Here is a 20364-nt window from a genome sequence, read left to right as displayed (position 1 = left end):
GATCGTAGGAGAATTCTGCAAACTGGCCTGTCGCAGACATTTCTCCACAGAAATCCTTTCTTTTGGATTTCTGCGTCTTCGGGAGGCCAGAGGCCCCCGAAGAGAAGGTAAACAATTATTATCAGCTGCTGTGGAATGCAACAGGATTCACCTTGATTGGCTCGTTTTCTATGTTTATAATTAAGAGCCAATCATCAGTTCAAGCCAGGGGACTGAGTCCCTGGACACAACTGTGTTGTGGGTTCTTTTCTATCTATTCTTAGCTTAGCTAGCTGCTCTGCAAAACCTCTCTAAATATTCTTTTTAGTATAACTATAATGTATTATATCATATATTAATAAATCAAGCCTTCTGATCAAGAAACAAGATTCACCGTCTCTCTCTCACCGGCTGCGACCCACACAGGTCGCTGTAATACTGGCCCAGAGCACAGGCTAGGAAAGTTGGTAGCTTTAATCCAACCAAATTGAATTTCACAATTCTGGATTTGCCACAGAATCCATCAGCAGTAGGTTACAGAAGCTGAAGATCTCTCTCCAGAGCCAAGACTACATTGATGTCAGAGGATGCCACGAGGACTCCACTGCTCCAGCAAATTCCCATCCAACCCAGGCTTGCTAACAAATCCCAGCCCTATTTTTAAAGCAGATTTATATTGTGTTGCCCAGTCTTTTTGTCCTTGCATTTGAATTTAGCTTGTCCTGTCTACAGGAAAAATTAATTTTGCTAAAAACATCTGGCCTGCAAAGCAGAGCTGCTTGTGAAGCCTGAGAGGTCCCAGCAGTTCCTATCTCAGAAACCCCAAAAGTGGCAGAAGGACAAAGCCAGGAGAGCTGGAAAGCAGAAAAACCTTGGAGATGCCACCAGATGGTTCCTACTGAGATCATAAATGAGCAAGCACAGTTCTGGTCTCCTCTCACCCTTGAAAGGACAACTAAAACCAAGATGAACCAAAGTTTCAGGCTCAGGCAATTGCCACATTCCAGGATTTCCAGCTGCCTCTGGTGGATGCACAATAAACACCTGTATTGGGAACATCCTACTTTGCTTTTAATTCTTATTAGTTACTTTAATTCTTTCTTTTAGTCATTATTAATATTAATTCTTAATAGCTACTTTAATTCTTTCTTTTAGTTACCATTTAAATTTTTTCTTTATACTCTTTTAAAATTTTAAACCTGCTTTACCTTTCTCCTAATCCTATCTCACAACAGAAAATAAGTACATTAGTAATTAAGCAACACCAAACTCAACACACTAATTAGCACAATAACTAAGAAATCTAAAAAGTAATGAAATCTCAAATTAACAAACCAAAACCACAACACTTAATTACCTGAGTTGGGAATATACAGTGGCAACAACCACTAATAAAAATACCACACTCATATTCTGACCAAAAATCTTGTATTTATTTACAGTCCTTTATTCTGTTCTGGTTCAAAACATCACAGAATTATTAAGGTTGGAAAAGACCTCTAAGATCATGGAGTCCAACCATTAACCCAACAATGCCACTTAATAATGGTCCCAGGTACCACATCTTACACCAAAAATGATAAAAATTCCACACAACAACAAATTTCCCCAACAGGTTTTTCTTAGTTCTCCACTCACTTGAATTTGCCTTAAACACCTGGAGATTATTTCCTTACAGACAAGGTAAGAGTTTAAACCAAAACCCAAGACCCAAATGGAAAAAGGCAACAGAGATTTCTTTTTTTTCCCCTTCATTTTACTGAAAAACAAAGTTTTAGAAATGTAAGGTTTTGACTTTAAGATTTGGTTATTTCCACTGGTAATGAGTCTGGATTAATCACTTGGAATTTGAAACTTTGTACACCTGAATTTCCCATCTCAGTCTCATGGTACAGGAGCCATTTCTTTTTCTTGCTCTGTACCAAAAACGAAGAGAAAATCAAGGAATACTTAATATTCTTGAGCTTATCCATGCTCCTGCTAACACTGCAGAAAAGTAAGCCAAGGGCATCTCTGCTTATTTTAGTCCTATTAAAATGTGTTGCAAGGAAGAAGAAAAGTCAACACAGTGTTTGTCAAACAGAAAGGATTCAAATTGTTTGGGAAAGAAACTTTGCAGGAAGAACTTTGAAGGGGGAATCACAAAACAGGACAGGATTATGAAACAATGATAAATATACATCAGTGTGGGATCTCAGCACCTCAGGATGGAGGTGCAGAGTGGCCGAGAACACCCTTGGGGGGCTCGGGAGTCCTGGAATGTTGCCAGAAGTGTCTGGTGGCTGGACTTTGATCCTACACAGGAGACGACGCCTGTATGAGGATGGGAGGGTTTCACTGGGTGAATGGTGAAGGGATAAGTTAGTTAAAGTGTAAAACACAGGGTTTAGGATTTCGGTACAGGGGGGTGTAAAGAAGTAAGATGGAGGAATTGGGGCGTGTCCTGTTCTTCTTCTTCTTCTTCTTGGCCTCCATCTTCTGTGGTGATGGTGGCACTTTGGGATTGGTTATTACTAGAAGTGCACCGGTTAATAAGGGGAGAAGGTATTGGGGAAAAATGATAAATATTGTACACGTAACTTCGGGTATAAAGATAAGTGACCGCCCCGGGGGCTCGCAGTGTGCCCATGGCTGACTTGCTGTGCAGACCTCTGTCGGGCTGAAAGAAAATCTTTTAGATAAACAATTAATAAACACCAAGACCGAGACAAGATCAGAAGTCTCTCCTCGTCCTTTGAAGCGCCAGGCTCTTCAAGGCCATCCCTGGGCCTTTCCAGAACACCTAAATAGCCTAGACAGCACAGAAAACTTACACATCAGCACTTCAAAACTCCCTGAAAAATATTCCAAACAGAGGACAAACAGAAGGAAAATCAGTTTAGATCCTGAGTAGCAGATGATGAACTCAGTGGGGGTTTCCAGGAGGGATTCCTGAGCACTTCACTTGTTTTTTGGTTTTGTTTTTTATTTTTTTTTTTCCAAATGAGAATCCTCCTCTGTAAGATACCTGGAATTTGTACTTGGCAGCTGGATGGCTGCAGATTCCTGCTCATTAGCAAGAGCTCACCAGGATTACAATAATTCCTCTCTGAGTCTGCTGAGAGACATTTTTATGGTGTTGTGAAACAGAAATTCATTGAGTCAAATCTCACAGACTTCTGATTTTACATAGTTAAAAATACAGATTACACAAAAGCAAAATGCTTCATTCACTGGAGTCACTCCCACAGATGGAAGACAGGATAGAGGAGAAGATGATCAGACACAATCCTGAAATGTTTTTATCATGGGATGTACAGCACTTTCCTCAGGAGAAAATAAATGAACCTTGTTATTTGCCTGAGGTCACTGAATTTACACTGGAATTAGATTAATAAAAAAAGTCCTTTGGGACTATTCATTTTAGTAGAAGTTGATCTGTAGGTCACAAGCATTTTTCATCTCCTATTTCCAGCATCCAACCCCATGAGCAGAGGGAGGAGATGGAAGGATTTTCTCAGGAGTCCTGAAGCCTGGTCATTGTACAAACACCCAAAGCCTTCAACTGCTTCCTCCAACAGCTCACATGAAAGGCAGGAATAGCTCATTTCCAAAGGTAAATACACAGGAAAAAGTACTCACATTTATATATATTTAAATATATATATCTACCAGCCATACCACTTCTGCAAAAGGCTGCACCTCTCTAAAAAACTGAATGAACTCCAAGAATCTTCCTGCCTCAGCACCTCAGGTGAAGGGACAAAGTGCCACAACCCAGAAAAAGTTTGAATTTACTCTCACCTGTCCCCTTAAAGCAGCTGCACAGACTGTAGCCATCAAAAGCTAAAGGGTAAGTCACTTTTTAGTGAAGAGAAAGGCAAGATTTTTTATTTATGTACTTATTACAAATGCTCAACTAAGTACTCAGAAGCAGTTGAAAAACTCACTTGTGGTATAAAAGGGTTTTTTCCCCACCACAGACCACAGAGTGTCAGAATTGTCCTCTGAGGAGCAAAATTCAATGGTTTTGAGAAGAGAGGCTGGGAGAGCTCCCAGCACATTGCAGGGCCTGCAGGGGCTCCAGCAGAGCTGCAGAGGGACTGGGGACAAGGCCTGCAGGGACAGCACACAGGGAATGGCTCCCACTGCCAGAGGGCAGCCATGGGTGGCATCTTGGCAATGAGGAATTCCTGCCTGGGCTGGCATTGCCACAGCAGCTGGGGCTGCCCCTGATCCCTGCAGTGCCCAAGGCCAGGCTGGAGCAGCCTGGGATGGTGGCATTGGAATGGGATGGGCTTGAAGGGCCCTTCCCACCCAAACCATTCTGGGATTTGGGACACTCAGAATCCATCCCCAGGGGTTTTTATGGAAGTTGGGGATGGCAAAGGGAAGGGAGACCCTTCCTGGAGTGCTGAGATTGCCAGTGAAGCCCCCAGAGCCCAAAATCCCTTCCTAGAGAGGAGTCGGGGTGGGGATGGATCCAATGCCAGGCTGGGAGAGCTGGGAATGGAGGGAATTCCCTGGAGAGGGAGCCTGGGGTGGGATTTTGGGAAGGGATTCCCAGAGCAGCTGGGGCTGCCCCTGATCCCTGCAATGGCCAAGGCCAGGCTGGACACTGGGGCTGGAAGCTCCTGGAATGTGTCCCTGCCCACTGAACTGGATGGGCTCTGAGGTCCCTTTCAATCCCTGCTGTTCTGTGTCTCTTGAAGGAAGTCACACCATGTCTCATTTTTATAAAGTATAAAATCGTGGTGTGTATTTACCACAGAAATGCAGACAGAGCTTCAAAAATGCCCTGCATTCCGCAGGGATAAAAGGAATTTTTCCCTACAAACCAATGTAATTTATCTGGTCCCGGCAACATCTAACACCAGCACACTCCATACACTCTGCAGGAAATTATTTCACACTGCAGGCAGTTTTGGATAGCTCTTTGTGCTTTTACAAATCAATGCTTTCCATAGATCTGGCCCAGATGTGCACGTGCCCAATGAACAACTACCAGCCAGTCTCATCTTCTGTGCAAAATTACTCCCACACTGTGATGCATTAATCTGGGGAGGAAAGGAAGAAAAAGGAACCTCTCCAGCATTCAAAGAACACAAGACAACAACAGGCAGATGCTGTAAAGGGATAGAAAATAAGTTATCATTTCTCCACAAGCTAATACACTTCTGTTATTGTTGGAGCTGAGAGAACATGATGTTTACTGAGCTAGTCAGCAGCAAAAGAAAACAAACACCATTGTACCACTCATCATGTGGCACAACAGATAAATCCAGGAGCACAGCAATGCCACAGGCATGATCAGCTGCACAACTATGAAACCACTCACCTCCCTCTGTAAAAATGCTGTTTGCCAGCCTCAAACCAGGATTTAACACTGTCAATCCCACCACAGAACACACATCACACACAGGTTAATCTTTATTCTGTGTAGCACTCCTGTTCCCACAAATGTGGGCAGCTTATCTGCACCAAACTCCTACAAAAAGAGCTTTGATGTGGGTGAAACGCACACCAGATTTGCCTGCTCAGTCCCCAGACCAAGAAGCTCAGCACAAACTGGGAACAACCACAGGAAACTGAAGTTTAATCAATCCAAGTGCCCAGTGCTGCACTTTGGCCACAACAACCCCTGCAGTGCCACGGGCTGGGGATGGTGAGGCTGGGCAGTGCCAGGCACAGAGGGACCCGGTGGGCAGCAGGGCAGGAGCCCTGGTGTGCCCTGGCCAAGGGCCCAGTGCCACCTGGCTGTGCCACACTGGAGGGCACAGCAGCAGGGAGGTCACTGTGCCCTGGTGGCCAAGGGCCCAGTGCCACCTGGCTGTGCCACAATGGAGGGCACAGCAGCAGGGAGGTCACTGTGCCCTGGTGGCCAAGGACCCAGTGCCACCTGGCTGTGCCACGCTGGAGGGCACAGCAGCAGGGAGGGCACTGTGCCCTGGCACGGGCAGGGCTCAGCTCCAGGGCTGTGCCAGCTGTGCCCCCTCAGCCCGGGCAGGACCTTGGGACACTGAGCAGGGCCAGAGGGGCAGCGGGGCTGGAGAGGAGCTGGGACACAAACCCTGAGGGAGCCCTGAGGGAGCTGGGGGTGCTCAGCCTGCAGGAAAGGAGACTCAGGGTGCCCCCAGCACTCTCACAGCTCCTGAAAGGTGCCTGTGCCCAGCTGCCCCTGGGCTCTGTCTGCAGCAGCACTGGCACACCCAGGGCACACAGCCTGAGCTGGGCCGAGGGAAATCCAGCTTGGAGAGCAGCAAAAAGCTTTTCCAGCAAGGGGGAGAAAGTTCTGCAATGGCTGCCTGGGGAGGGGGTGCAGTCACCACCCCTGGGTGTGTTTAACCAGCCTGGAGGTGGCACTGGGTGCCAGGGGCTGGGCTGGGCTCCAGGGCCCTGAAGGCCTCTCCCAACCTGGTCATTCTGTGATTCTGTAACTGACTCTGGGGGTTGGTCATGTCAAACTCTTTTAATCCTTTGAAGTTATTCCCTCTTTCCTGGGAAATCCTCTCCTCAGGGATGGATAATACTGGCAGAGTCCTTAGGAAGCAGCACCTTTATCCCAAGGTTTATGTGGCTGCACTCCATGGTCCTGAAGGTCTCTCCCAACCCAGGGATTCTGTAAATTCTGTGCAATGCTTTTCCTGGCACCATGGCAGGTCCCACAGGCAGTCACAGGCCCAGAGAGCTCAGCTGGTGTTGCCAAACCACAAAGATCCCACAGGATGGAGTGTTTTTTTCACATAGATGTCCACAGCAAAAGTGGAAAAAACAGGTTTCTAAACAAATCTGGAGTCTCCTCCACCTCTATTTGCAAGTCTGTTTCCTGTTGGATGGGGAAGATTCGGATTTAGTTTACACCCCGTGGATGCAGCTCAGACTGGAGCACTGGAGAGGCAGCTCTATTTCCATGGAATGGTTTGGGTTGGAAGTCACCTTAAAGCCCCTCCAGTGCCACCCCTGCCATGGCAGGGCCACCTCCCACTGTCCCAGGCTGCTCCAGCCTGGCCTGGACATTGCAGGGATCAGGGGCAGCCCCAGCTGCTCTGGGAATTCCATTCCATCCCCTCCCACCCTCCCAGCCAAGAATTTCTGCTTTAAACCTCATCTAAATCCAACCTCCTTCATCTTAAAGCCATTCTCCTCTGTCCCATTTTCCCCTCTCCTATTCTGCAAGGGTCAACAACAAAAATACCTCAGGTAGAGATAAATCCATGAATTTTCAAGCTCCAAATGCCCACAATCCATCTCCATTTAGGTTTGGAAGGTGCTGAATACCTTTGGAGCACTCACAAACTCAGTGTTGTGAACCTGAATTTGCAGTGCCATCCACACCCCCCTACTTCAGCTCATCCCCTGTCACTTCATTCCCTTCCCAGGAGTATTTTTGCCACCAAACCCTGCATTTTGCTGCCCCCCACCCCCTTATATTTTGCACTGTGGCAAAAAATTCAGCTACAACCTTTAAGATGATCCATTTACAGGCATCAACTTCACAATTACACTTGGAACAGCAATCAGATTTGAGATTCACCAAGAATCTCTCTTTACACTGAGGACTCATTTTCCCCCACACTGTCTGTATTATATTTTTTCTCTGTTTTTTTAGTGCAGATGAGCAATTCCTTTTGCCAGCCCGCTCTCAGCTTCCTACCTGCCCAATAAAACAGCGAGAAAATTAGATTATGTCAATTTTTAAGAGAAAACTGTTAACATTAATGAATAATAAATGTTTCATTTCTGTAAATTTGCTTTTCCTGATGCCTCCAGCCAGGCTGGGTGGATAACTGCCTGCCTATTTTACCTGCCCTAGGGCCAGCCCTGTTAAGTGTGATTACTGCTAAGCTATGGATGGCAAACTGAGGCTTAATTATCCATTTCCTGACTCGAAAATTTGTTTCACAGGAAGAACATTGCAGTAACAGTATGTGGGCATTATGCTGCTGCAGGTTCTTTTTTATGAAGCAAAACTGAAGGAACAGACAATGCAAATACAAGTTTTAGGAAATTAATGCTCAGTTAGGACCAGATAATTCTTACAGGAAAGGAGGGTTGAAGACTCTGCTGGTTTTGACCACAACTGTGGGTGTTCAGCATCTTTGTGTCTCTATAAAAGCCTTTTTTCTTTTTTCTTCTGCTCCCCCACATCAGAGCAGACTTATGTAAATATTTGTGCTTAAAGGCAGAAAAGAGTATTACAGGATGCACAGGTGCAGCTTGGAAATCCAGAAATAATCCTCTTTTCCTTCTGGATCAGCTTTCTTTGAGCATGCAATTCACTTTTCTTCACTCAGACTCACGCATTCAAATGAAAATACTCATTAAAGACAGTGGGAAACACCACAAAAAAAAAAAAGGCAAGTTGATAAAATATAAATAGTTCTCATCTGATCAGGAAAAAGAACATTTTAGTGAAGTGCAATTGAAGTGAGTGCTGAATCGCTGGGGGGGAATCGAACAAAGCTCCAGTTTTCACAGGAATCCACAGTAAACTTCCCACCACCTGTTCCAAGGGCTCTGTGCTCTATCACACACCTTGTTGAGGCTCCCAGTTCCTCACTTTAAAACACCTTTGAAGCTCCAAACACACAGTTTGTGGTACCAACTGCTCAAAGCTTGTCCTGCTCAAAGCTCCAGCTGCATTTCATGTGTGGCCAAGGCAGGATTCACTGATGTACTGACCTGTTCCTCCAGCAAAAACACCAAAAATCTGTTTAACAGCAGCAGCCCTGGGCAAAACCCAGAATTTCTGGGATTCACAAGATCTGTTCCTCCCAAACAAACTGGGTGAGGTTTTCACTGTTTTATGGTTTGGGTGAGAGTTAAGGATAATTCTTTTACTGCTCATTCAGAAATCTGCAGGTACAAATAACACAAAAGTATTGTAAAACTCTGCTGAATATGTTTCATAATTTATCACATTAAGGTTGGAAAAGACTCAAATTCATCAAGTCAAACTGTTCCTCCAGCACTGCCAAGGCCACCACTGACCCACATCCCCAAGTGCCACATCCACAGGATGTGGAGGGAATGGAGGGATTTCATATCCTCCTGTTCAGCCCTTCACAGGAGGAATTTTTTCTGTTATCAAAATCTAAACATCCCCTGCCTCAGCCTGAGGCCGTTCCTCTGCTCCTGTCCCTGTTCCCCGGCTGTGCCCTCCTGGCAGGGACTTGTGCAGAGCCACAAGGGCCCCTGAGCCTCCTTTGCTCCAGGCTCAGCCCCTGCCCAGCTCCCTCAGCCCCTCCTGGTTCTCCAGACCCTTCCCAGCCCCTCAGCCCCTCCTGGTTCTCCAGACCCTTCCCAGCTCCCTCAGCCCCTCCTGGTTCTCCAGGCCCTTCCCAGCTCCCTCAGCCCCTCCTGGTTCTCCAGGCCCTTCCCAGCTCCCTCAGCCCCTCCTGGTTCTCCAGGCCCTTCCCAGCTCCATTCTAGATGTGCTCCAGCCCCTCAATGTCCTTCTCATCACACAGGGCTCAAATCTGCCTCAGGATTTGAGATGGGACCTCAGCAGTGCCCAGCACAGGGGGATTCATGTTATATGTATAACATAATTATCATATAAACATCCAGATAATAAAATACACAGTACAGCATTAAAACTATCAAAATCACCCCTCAGGAAACAAAATTAAGGGGATTATTTTGTCTTGTTATTCTCCATGTTACACCACACCAAAGGACCTGAAATACAAACCAGAGTACAACAAGGTACAGAAAAGTACAGCCTTAGCCAAAAGACAATTGTGAACAACAAAGGATTTGTAGAGTTAAACAAAGGAAGCAGTTGCTAGAAGCAACAAATAATAATTTCAGCAGAGCATTGTGGATGTCTAGAAAGCTCAGTCTCCTCTCTGCGGGAAACAGCTGCAATGTGCCAAGGAAACTTCAGTATTAAAAAGTAGGAGGAAAAAAAAAAAAAAGCAGAGTAAAAAGAAACCTTATAGAATGCAGTTACTCCCATTGCTGATGGCCGTGGCCACACAGCAATTCCAGCATTTGCTTTCTCATTTGGGTTCGACCCCTTGTGATCGCTGTGGCATTTGTGGTGCTCCGAGAGCCGAGCAGAGCCACAGGAGAGAGCGGCACCGAGCCCGAGGGTTCCGCCAGGCGGGAACGCCGAGAGCCGGGCAACAGCGCCGGGAAGGGAGGAGAGGGCAGCGTGTGAGGGGAACAAGGTACCCGACATGAGAGGAGAGGTCAGCCTGTGAGGGAGGAAACAAAGTACCTGAGAATGGAGGAGAGGTGTGAGTGGGGGGAACAAAATAACCCTGAAGGGAGGAGAGGGCAGAGTGTGAGGGGGGGACAAAACTCTGAGAAGGAAGGAGAAGGTCAGTGTGTGAAGGGGAAACGAGGTACCTGAGATGAGAAGCGAGATCAGCATGTGAGGGGGGAAAACAAAATAACTGAGAAGGGAAGAGAGTCCAGCGTGTGAGGAACAAAACACCCGAGAAGAGAGGTCAGTGTGGGAGGGGGGAACAAAATACCCGAGAAGGTGTGAGGGGAGGAACAAGGTACCGGAGAAGGTAGGAGAAGGTCAGTGTGTGAAGGGGAGAACAAGGTACCCGAGAAGGGAGGAGAGGGGAACAAGGTACCCGAGAAGGAAGGAGAGGTCAGCATGTCAGGGAGGGGAATAAAACACCTGAGAAGGAAGGAGAGGTCAGTGTGTGAGGAACAAAATACCCGAGAAGGAAGGAGAGGTCAGTGTGTGAGGAACAAAATACCTGAGAAGGGAGGTCAGCTTGTGAGGGGGGAACAAGCTACCCGAGAAAGGAGGAGAAGTCCGTGTGTGAGGGCTGAACAAAACCGGGGAAGGCAGGAGAGGTCAGCGTGTGAGGGGGGGGGAACAAAAAAACTGAGAAGATAGAAGAAGGTCAGTGTGTGAGGAACAAAATACATGAGAAGGGAGGTCAATGTGTGAGGGGGGAACAAGGTACCCGAGATGAGAGGCATCATCTCCCACATTCACTACCGAGCACACAGCACCGTGAGCCAGAGCTCCTCAGGCACTGTCAAGCTGAAAATGTTCCCAGGAATTGCTGCAGTGAGGGAGTTTGAACTGCAAGTTGTTGGGAGGATCAAGTGTTGACTTCCCAGAGGTGTAGAAGATGTGTTTAAGTGCTCTGCAAGCAATAACCCGTGACAAATGCACTCATTTGTTACTGCCTTCCCCCTCAAAGCTGCAAACACAACATCACACAGTGGCTTTGACACTGAGCATTTCAAGGACTGGGCCTTGCCGTGAAAATGTCAAGCAACACCTGAAATCAAAGAAACATTTTGAACACGTTTGCCTTATCCGTATTTAAGTCCCTGTGTTAATCAGAATAAAATCCACTCCTTTCTGAAATTCAGGGGTTTATTTTATTTCCCCCCCTGCTTCCAACCTTATTTTTAGGGGTATAAAAAAAGAGCCTGTCCAGAGCAGTTCAGCACAAATTCTTCCTCCTGACTGCCCTTACACCCCTCAAGACATCACAAGCAGCTCCATTTCAAGAGATCACATTGAAAATGTTTTATAAAGGTCCCTGGGACAAGAACAACTCTACTTCAACCCACTGTGTCTCCACTGAGCTACAAATTTCCACAGGTTCATTAAACTAAATGGACTTATTTCAATTTTATAATTGAAAACTGTTGTCTTAAAGACAAGTCCCAAATGGGGTGATCTACAGCTTCCAGCACTATTTAACCTCAAAGTGTATAATCTGATAATTCATGTTTTGAAACCTCTCCAGAGGCTCATGGAAACCACTGTAAAAGTTGGGTCCTTATAAAACAAAGCCAGACAGAAGGAAAAAAAAATAAGACTCCAAAAGGTATTTAACAATTTAACTTGGCAGCAACATATTGAATGTTTTCTCATTATTTTCATAGGTTAATGGATTGTTCCTGTGAAATTCTGGATTTGTGGAAATGAATAAAAGCATTCAGGGAAGATATGTCTTCACAGAGACCACGAGGTGCTGGAAAGCAGGTAATCAAAAATTGTAGTGTCCAAGTCAATGGGCATGGGAAATGTATTCTAAAAACTGATTGAACAATTATAAATAATAAATTGAAAAAGAGCTGAAATCCTGAGGGCAGCACCTTCCACCCTCACCAAAGGGAACAAAGGTACAGCCTGCAGAGAACTCCCTCTGCCTTGAGCAAAGAAATAACTCAGTGCAAGAACAGCAGCACCAAGTCTGTTCACAATCCTGTTAAGCACCCAGAGCAAACAGAGCATTTTAAAACATTTTCCTCCTCTACTTACATTCCATTAATCTTTCATGCTGTTTACACAGTTGGTTAGAGCATTTTCAACAGAAGCTGGGGATCTTTTTATCATTGAGGACTTGCAGATGGGTACAGGAGAGATGCAGCAAAAAGGCTGAGCAGCCTCCAGCCATCTAAATAAACACCAGCAGGGAATTCTTTATTTTGCTAAATTAACCAACCTTTAATCAAATTTCCTCACCCCAATACAAACGATGCCAGGGGAGGGAATGATCAGCTGGTTTCTGAAACAAAGAGGGGACTGCAGTGGCTCCAACAGAATTCCCCTCTGTCAGATGGCAGCAGCAGAGGAGGAATTTCAGTCCCACACACAGGAAACCCCAGGGACACCAAGCAGCTGCACATTCCCCAGGTAGGAACAGGGATGGAGGCAGCAAACAGCCCAGGAGATGCCACTTACACCTCCAGGTACAGAGGGACTTCACTGCCACTCCACTGTGTGAGACCCTGTCCAGGACAGGAAACCACAGGGACCAACTCTTCTTTTGGCAATTAATTTTAGATCCAAAAATTAAATCAAGCATTCCATGTATTACCACATTCCTAGGGGAAAGTCAAAGCCCTGAGGATCAGCATTTCCAGATGTGCAAGAGCAGAGCCTGGACAGTGCTGCTCAAACCTGGATCATTAAAACATAAAGAATATTTTTGGAGCCACACCCCACATTGCACCATGAACCCATCCTTGGTTCCACACCTGCAGCAGGAGCCTTGGGGAATTTCATCACTCACCTGAAGATTTTAAACCTGCACAACAACCAAGAGCTGTTGAAGACAACACCTATGAAAAATTTAAAAGCACAATCACTTCCTAACCAAACCCGGTATTTGCACTCCTAGTTTTGCCAGGTTGGGTTCAACTCCAGCTCTGCACTGGCTAAAGCTAAAATAAGAGCTGAAAAATAAAGCACTTGGAGCTTTTAACTTGGCATAGTCACACCTCTTGTCCTTTTCTATGTGGTTGTGTATTCACATTTACTCATTTTTAAATGCAACCAAGGGTTTGCATCAATCCACAGCCCAAAATACCTAAACATTTTATACAAGTGCCTGGAGATCATTTCAAGGAAATTTATAGTTTACAACCACACTCTGCCATATACAATTTATTTTCAGGGAATTTCTGAAGTACTTTTCTCACAGAAGAACTGCTACCTTTATAACACTGGAAAACACCATTTGCAATAAAAGTGGTTTTAAGAGACCATTACAGATCAGAATAACTCGAGTTTATTCCTTGTAGCAGCAATTTCTCAAATGCAACAGCTCCACGTTGCTGTTCCTCACTCTCCATCACAAACTGCCATCTCAGCTCTGCTGGTTTAGACACAGAAAAGACCAAATGCCAGGTCATTAGCAAAAATCCATTCAGCAAGTTCACTTATAATAAAAATAATGGCCACAAGCACTAAAGAAAAAGAATCCCACTTGTGAAAAATAAAGTATGGTCAAGGTTTTTTGCCTGCACTCTCAGCTTCTGCAGAGATCTGTTGGGTGCTTCTGATTCTGTGAAAGCTCAGCACAAAAATTTCACTGAGGTCTTATGGAGTCACTGCTAAAGTTTGTTTTCCCCCAATTAAAGAAGCTATTAAAGGCCAGCTTTAAAAAATAGCAGCCTTTAATTGGGAAGAAAAACGCCCAACAAGAAATAAGAAGCAGACACATGCACCAATTAAAAATCTGACAAGATCTTTCTGTCTTAAAAAAACAAAAAAGCATTTGCTAAATGCCAGGTTGCTTGTTTCAGAATACAAAAGCTGCTTCAAGCAGCTACCAACAAAACAAAAGGTTAAGAAAAATCAATATCTAAACACGTGTTTGTCCTCTGAGTGATAAAAGAAAATATTGCCTGAGCTGTCCTCCAGCAGGTGAGCCAAATTTGCTTTGTTATCTACATGGTTTCTAAGAAGCCATTCCCAAAGCCCCTGGGATCAGCAGGAATCTCTGTGACAGCATCTTGACCTTACAAAGTATCTTTTATTTAAGGAAATTGAGGATTTTTCTCATCCAGGAAGCAATGAGCAGGTTTGGGTGTGCTGAGGAATGAGCACAAGTGCAGCAGCACAGGGACAGAAGCTCAAAGCCCTGATAACCAACACCCACTCTGGAATCACAATCCCTGATATCCAACACCCACTCTGGAACCACAATCCCTGATAACCAACACCCACTGTGGAATCACAATCCCTGATATCCAATATCAACTCTGGAATCACAATGCCTGATATCCAACACCCACTCTGGAACCACAATGCCTGATATCCAACACCCACTCTGGAATCACAATCCCTGATATCCAGCACCCACTCTGGAACCACAATGCCTGATATCCAGCACCCACTCTGGAACCACAATCCCTGATATCCAATATCAACTCTGGAATCACAATGCCTGATATCCAACACTCACTCTGGAATCACAATCCCTGATATCCAACACCCACTCTGGAACCACAATCTCTGATATCCAATATCAACTCTGGAATCACAATCCCTGATATCCAACACCCACTCTGCAATCACAATCCCTGATATCCAACACCCACTCTGGAATCACAACCCCTGATATCCAACACCCACTCTGGAATCACAACCCCTGATATCCAACACCCACTCTGGAATCACAATCCCTGATATCCAACACCCACTCTGGAACCACAACCCCTGATATCCAATATCAACTCTGGAATCACAATCCCTGATATCCAACATGCACTCTGGAATCACAATCCCTGATATCCAACACCCACTCTGGAATCACAACCCCTGATATCCAACACCCACTCTGGAACCACAATCCCCGATATCCAACACCCACTCTGGAATCACAATCCCCGATAACCAACACCCACTCTGGAACCACAATCCCTGATAACCAACACCCACTCTGGAACCACAATCCCTGATATCCAACACCCACTCTGGAATCACAATCCCTGATATCCAACACCCACTGTGGAATCACAATGCCTGATATCCAGCACCCACTCTGGAATCACAACCCCTGATATCCAACACCCACTCTGGAACCACAATCCCTGATATCCAGCACCCACTCTGGAATCACAATCCCTGATATCCAACACCCACTCTGGAAGTCACAATCCCAGGAATTGTTTACTTGTAGCAAATAATGCTCATTTCTTCTCAGCACTCTGAGGCCAAGAACAAATTGAAGATACTTCCAATAGCTGTAAAGACACAGGGAAAAGAAGGAAAGCTCCCTGGAGCTGCAGCAAAACTGGGAATTCAAGGACAGACTTTGCAAACCCTCATCAGCTTCCCAGACACTAAAGAGTTATTGTTGGGGACAATCCCTTTATTTCTCCTTTGGGAGAAACAAGAGGGGAACTGACCAAGAACTCAGTGTGACCCCAGCACTGCTGGGGGTGGAACTACACCTTCCTAAATCTGGAAATTCCTGGGAGCTCCTGGCTCTTTTGGGATGATCAGTCCTGTCCTGGCTCTTTTGGGATGATCAGTCGTGTCCTGGGACAGCTGCACACCCTGACAGTTCCAAATTAATCCATCCTTGAGGCTGCCTATAGCTTCTGTTCTTGGCTGTAAAACCAAGGTGAATTCCATGAGTGCAGGGATCCTCCTACAGGAAACAACTCACAAAGTTCAAATGTGAGTTCCCTGACACAACAGGAAAAAGTGACACTTCAGAGGGACAGAAGGGAACCACAAGTGGTTCCTGTTGGGTTTTCCTTCATCTCAGAGCTTTCTGCACCACAGAGAGCAGGGAGAATTTAAAAGTCCCAAACCAGAGCCCAGAAAAATCCATTTCTGACTGGATTTTAGTGCTGCTATGCAAGTTAAACTTGGTCATGATCTCACCCCAAACACTCCCCCTGGAATTGAGACACTTTCTCCTGGGATATCACAGAACTACAGGAATCCTAAATCTGGGATCACAGAAAAGGGAATTATTCAGTCTCTTGTGAGTGAGAGCTGTTGAGCTTGAGTAAATATCAGAAATTATCCTTCATTAATAAAATAATTTCTATTTACAGAAAGCCTTTCAGCTTCACCCTTCAAAGCATTTCATAGACAACACAAAGAGATTTTGCAGACCTAAACAATGTTTGTTTTTTGGAAAACATCCCTGTCTTTGCTATAACCAAGTAAAACATCAATACTTAAAGAAGCTCCTCTGGTTTTGTTTGTTTACAGCAGAAAAACGCAGTCAAAGTTTTGTTGTTTTTCATCCTCTGTTCCCTTTATGGACCTTTCCCACAGCAACACGGGAGAAATAAACAGCCTAAATAAACAGGGACATGCAAGTGTAAAACCACAAGGATTGGCAGAAGCCTCTATTATGCATAAATGTTTTGGAAATAAAGCCATCAACCAAAGGAAACTCAGCCACATTTCAAACCAACAGCTCGCTGCTAAGATCTGTAATATTTTTCTGAAGCTGAGTAAAATTACATTGAAGCCACACAGGTTTAGATTTGTCTGCAGTGCTGTTTTATGACCATAGAAACCACTAAAAAATTCACCTGTTGCTTGGCAAGTGCATCCTCACCTGAGCTCCTACACAAAAACAACGTCTGGAGCAAAGTGATTTAAATTCCTTTTCACACCATTTGCTTTGTGCACTTGGCTGAGCCTAAGAAACATCAATATTATCACCACAACACTTTTTCCTTCCTCTGCAATCAGTTCTACCCTCAGGTTTTCATGGTCTGGCTCAGCTCTGCATAGAATCTCTACATCCAAACCAAGTTCTAATTAAATTCTGCAAGTTTAGTTATCAGGCTGTTCTGTTGAATAACTTTAATTTCATAAAGTCAATAACTCAGTGTTGTGTCTAAAAACCAGGCCTAAACTAGCCAAGGTATCAGTGCCTGGAAACCAAAGATTCTGAGACAAACATTTCTTTTTATTTGGAGAACAGAGCACTGTGAGCTCGCTCTTCTGCTTTTAAATAAATTTAATAAGCCTGGATTTATTAAAATACAGGTACAAAAGGAAGACCTTAAAATACTCTTGGAAATTACAGGAATCATGGAAAAAGATGATTACAACAGGAAATGCTGCACAGCCAGTGCATGTTTATTATTCTTCCACAGACAGTGGCACCAGCTGCTTTGTTTTACAGAATCAACATCTCCCTCAAGTTCTGCAAGATTTCAAAGGCCAGAGCGATAAAAAATAATTTAATTTTGTCCTAAACATTATAATTTACAGAAGATATTTAAATCAGAACTCTTCCTAGATGCAGAACTAGTGCCACAATAACTTCTCCAAAGTAACAAAATGAACACAGTTTCTCTCCAAGACATTGGAGTAGCAGCCAAAGTTGGGAGCTCATTACAACTGGCAGCATCCTGCTGGTGTGACTGCAGCTGCCACAGCCACTGTGGGAGAACACCCAAAACACGTGAGAACGTCCAAACACGAGAGAATGCCCAAAACACCAGAGAACGCCCAAAACACGTGAGAACACCCAAAACACGTGAGAACACCCAAAACACGTGAGAACACCCAAAACACGTGAGAACACCCAAAACACGTGAGAACACCCAAAACACGTGAGAACGCTCAAAACACATGAGAACGCTCAAAACACATGAGAACGCTCAAAACACATGAGAACGCTCAAAACACATGAGAACGCCCAAAACACATGAGAACGCCCAAAACACATGAGAACGCCCAAAACACGAGAGAACGCCCAAAACACGAGAGAACGCCCAAAACACAAGAGAACGCCCAAAACACAAGAGAACGCCCAAAACACCAGAGAACGCCCAAAACACCAGAGAACGCCCAAAACACCAGAGAACGCCCAAAACACCAGAGAACGCCCAAAACACCAGAGAACGCCCAAAACACCAGAGAACGCCCAAAACACCAGAGAACACCCAAAACACCAGAGAACATCCAAAACACCAGAGAACACCCAAAACCTTCAGCATGGGCAATCTGCTGCCAATGCTCTGGTTTCAGCAGCACAGAAAAGATTTACAAGCAGTTACAGAAAGTAGTGAGGGGAACAGTGAATTCACTTCCAGGTCTATGACAGAACCATCCTCAGGAATGTGGGCAGACAAAAATCAGTGGTTAAACAGGACTGGACACAACTTTCTTTTCAATGCCCACAAGACAGACATGGAGGCAGCAGCACTGTGCCCACTCTGGCAGTCCCAAAGAGGAGTTCCCTCACTGGACTTGCTGCTCCTCCAGATTTCCAGCCAGATGAATTTTACTCAGTTTGAAGGTGGGGGTCACTTATGGACCCCACAGCAATAACATGACAGTGCTTTGGTCTTCATGAATGGCACTGAGCTGGTACCACCTGCAGGGTTTACTCACAGCATCAGTGAATTTCGAGAAGATCTCCAAGACAATTGAGTCCAACCTGTGACAGAACCTCACCAGAGCACTGAGTGTCATGTCCAGTATTTCTGCAAGACCTCCAGGGAAGGGGGTCCACCACTGCTCCTGGAGTGACAGAGTCCCTACAGTGTTTGAAGACCCTTCTTGTGTAGAAATCCATCCTAAAATCCCCCCTGAGCCTCCCCTGGCCCAGCCTGAGGCCGTTCCCTCTGCTCCTGTCCCTGTTCCCTGGAGCACAGCCCGACCCCCCCGGCTGTGCCCTCCTGGCAGGGACTTGTGCAGAGCCACAAGGGCCCCTGAGCCTCCTTTGCTCCAGGCTCAGCCCCTGCCCAGCTCCCTCAGCCCCTCCTGGTTCTCCAGGCCCTTCCCAGCTCCATCTCCTGGACACTCTCCAACCCCTCAATGTCCTCTAAGTTGATAAGCCCAGAATGGGACACAACACCCAAAGTGCGACCTCATCAATGCCCAGAGCAGGTGAAAATAACTTCCCCGGTCCTGTGCCCACACAAATGTGACACAGACCAGGTGCCATGGTCCTTCTTGCCCACCTGGGCTCGTGCTCAGCCGCTGTCAGGCAGCACCCCCAGATCCTACACAAACTCCCAGCCCCTCTGCCCCAGGCTGGAGCAGTGCCGGGGGTTCCTGCGGCCAAAACACAGCCCCGGGCACTTGGCCTGGCTGAACCTCACCCCGCTGGTCTCAGCCCCTCCATCAGCCTGTCCAGGCCCCTCTGACCCCAGGATGAAGCAAAGCAGGAGGAAGAGCGCCGGGCAGAGCGGCAGGGCAGAGGGACAGCCCTCAGGACACGGCTCTCTCCAGCACTGCAGCCTCCCCAGCGCTCCAGGTCCAGCAGGGATCCAGGCCTGGGCTCACCCGGGACCCAAGCCTGGGCTCACCCAAGACAGACCCCACATCCCGGAAGCCCGAGCCGGGCAGGCCTCCCCAGCACAGCAGAGCCCGCACCCGGCTCTGAGGCACCCTCAGAGGCCCGGAGGATGCGGAGCGGGGCCGCCCCTACCTGATAACCGAGATGAGCAGCCCCGAGGGGTCCTTGCTCCTGCCCACAGTGCTGCGGTACCTCCCAACAGCGTCGCCCGCCGCCATCTTGCGCCCCCCCAAACGCGGCGCAGACACACGCGCTAGCACGCCGCAGCCAATCATAGGCGAGGAGGGTGGGATGCCACCCAATAGAGAGCGAGGAGGGCGGGGCACGCGACACCAAGGCGGGGTGCTCCGCCGCGGAGCCTTCTGGGAGTTGTAGTTTTCATGGCGGCGGAGATACAGATTCCCACGCAAACCTTCGGCAGGTGGTCAAAAATGAGTAAAGGGTTAAAAAATTATCGACCTGACGAGATACACCTCTACTCAAAAGCCGTCATTCACTCTGAGAGCGAAAGGAAATGGGATGGGAGTTTATGGCACCAAAGCATCCTCTCAGAGCACTCACGGAGCAGGGTTGATTGAACAGTGAGGGGTTTAAATGTTTATAGAGTTAAAAGTGGATAAAGTGCGTTAAGTATTTAAATTAACGTGTTCTATGAATTAGAAATGCTAAATACTTATAGTGTGTCACAGCCTGAATGAGTCTGATCACAAATACACCAACAAGAATTGCTGCCACTTCCCTTAATTTAATGACTTTAAGCTATATTAAGAATAATTTCCCCCAATTTTCCATGGGAAGGCAGTGAGGTGACCAAAGATAAGCCAGCCCAGGTGGTCCCTCAAGTGAGCTCTGGAAGCAAACTGGAGCATTTGGCACAGGAATTGTGGGGTTTGGAGCA

The 20364-nt window shown here is 46.2% G+C and overlaps 1 protein-coding gene across 2 annotated transcripts in view; it reads right to left on the bottom strand.

The window, feature by feature from the left end:
* The window catches only part of EXOC4 (exocyst complex component 4), a 371202-nt gene extending 351513 nt beyond the window's left edge, over positions 1-19689 (bottom strand). For both annotated transcript variants that reach the window (XM_058805259.1, XM_058805260.1), the window contains exon 1: positions 19599-19689. In XM_058805259.1, the coding sequence (XP_058661242.1) occupies positions 19599-19684 (86 nt within the window). In that variant the 5' untranslated portion in view covers positions 19685-19689. The remainder of the gene's footprint in view (positions 1-19598) is intronic.
* Positions 19690-20364: the final 675 nt, after the last annotated feature.

Source organism: Ammospiza caudacuta, chromosome 5 (assembly GCF_027887145.1).
Source record: "Ammospiza caudacuta isolate bAmmCau1 chromosome 5, bAmmCau1.pri, whole genome shotgun sequence".
Taxonomy (NCBI): domain Eukaryota; kingdom Metazoa; phylum Chordata; class Aves; order Passeriformes; family Passerellidae; genus Ammospiza; species Ammospiza caudacuta.
This window is presented reverse-complemented; position numbering and strand designations above follow the sequence as displayed.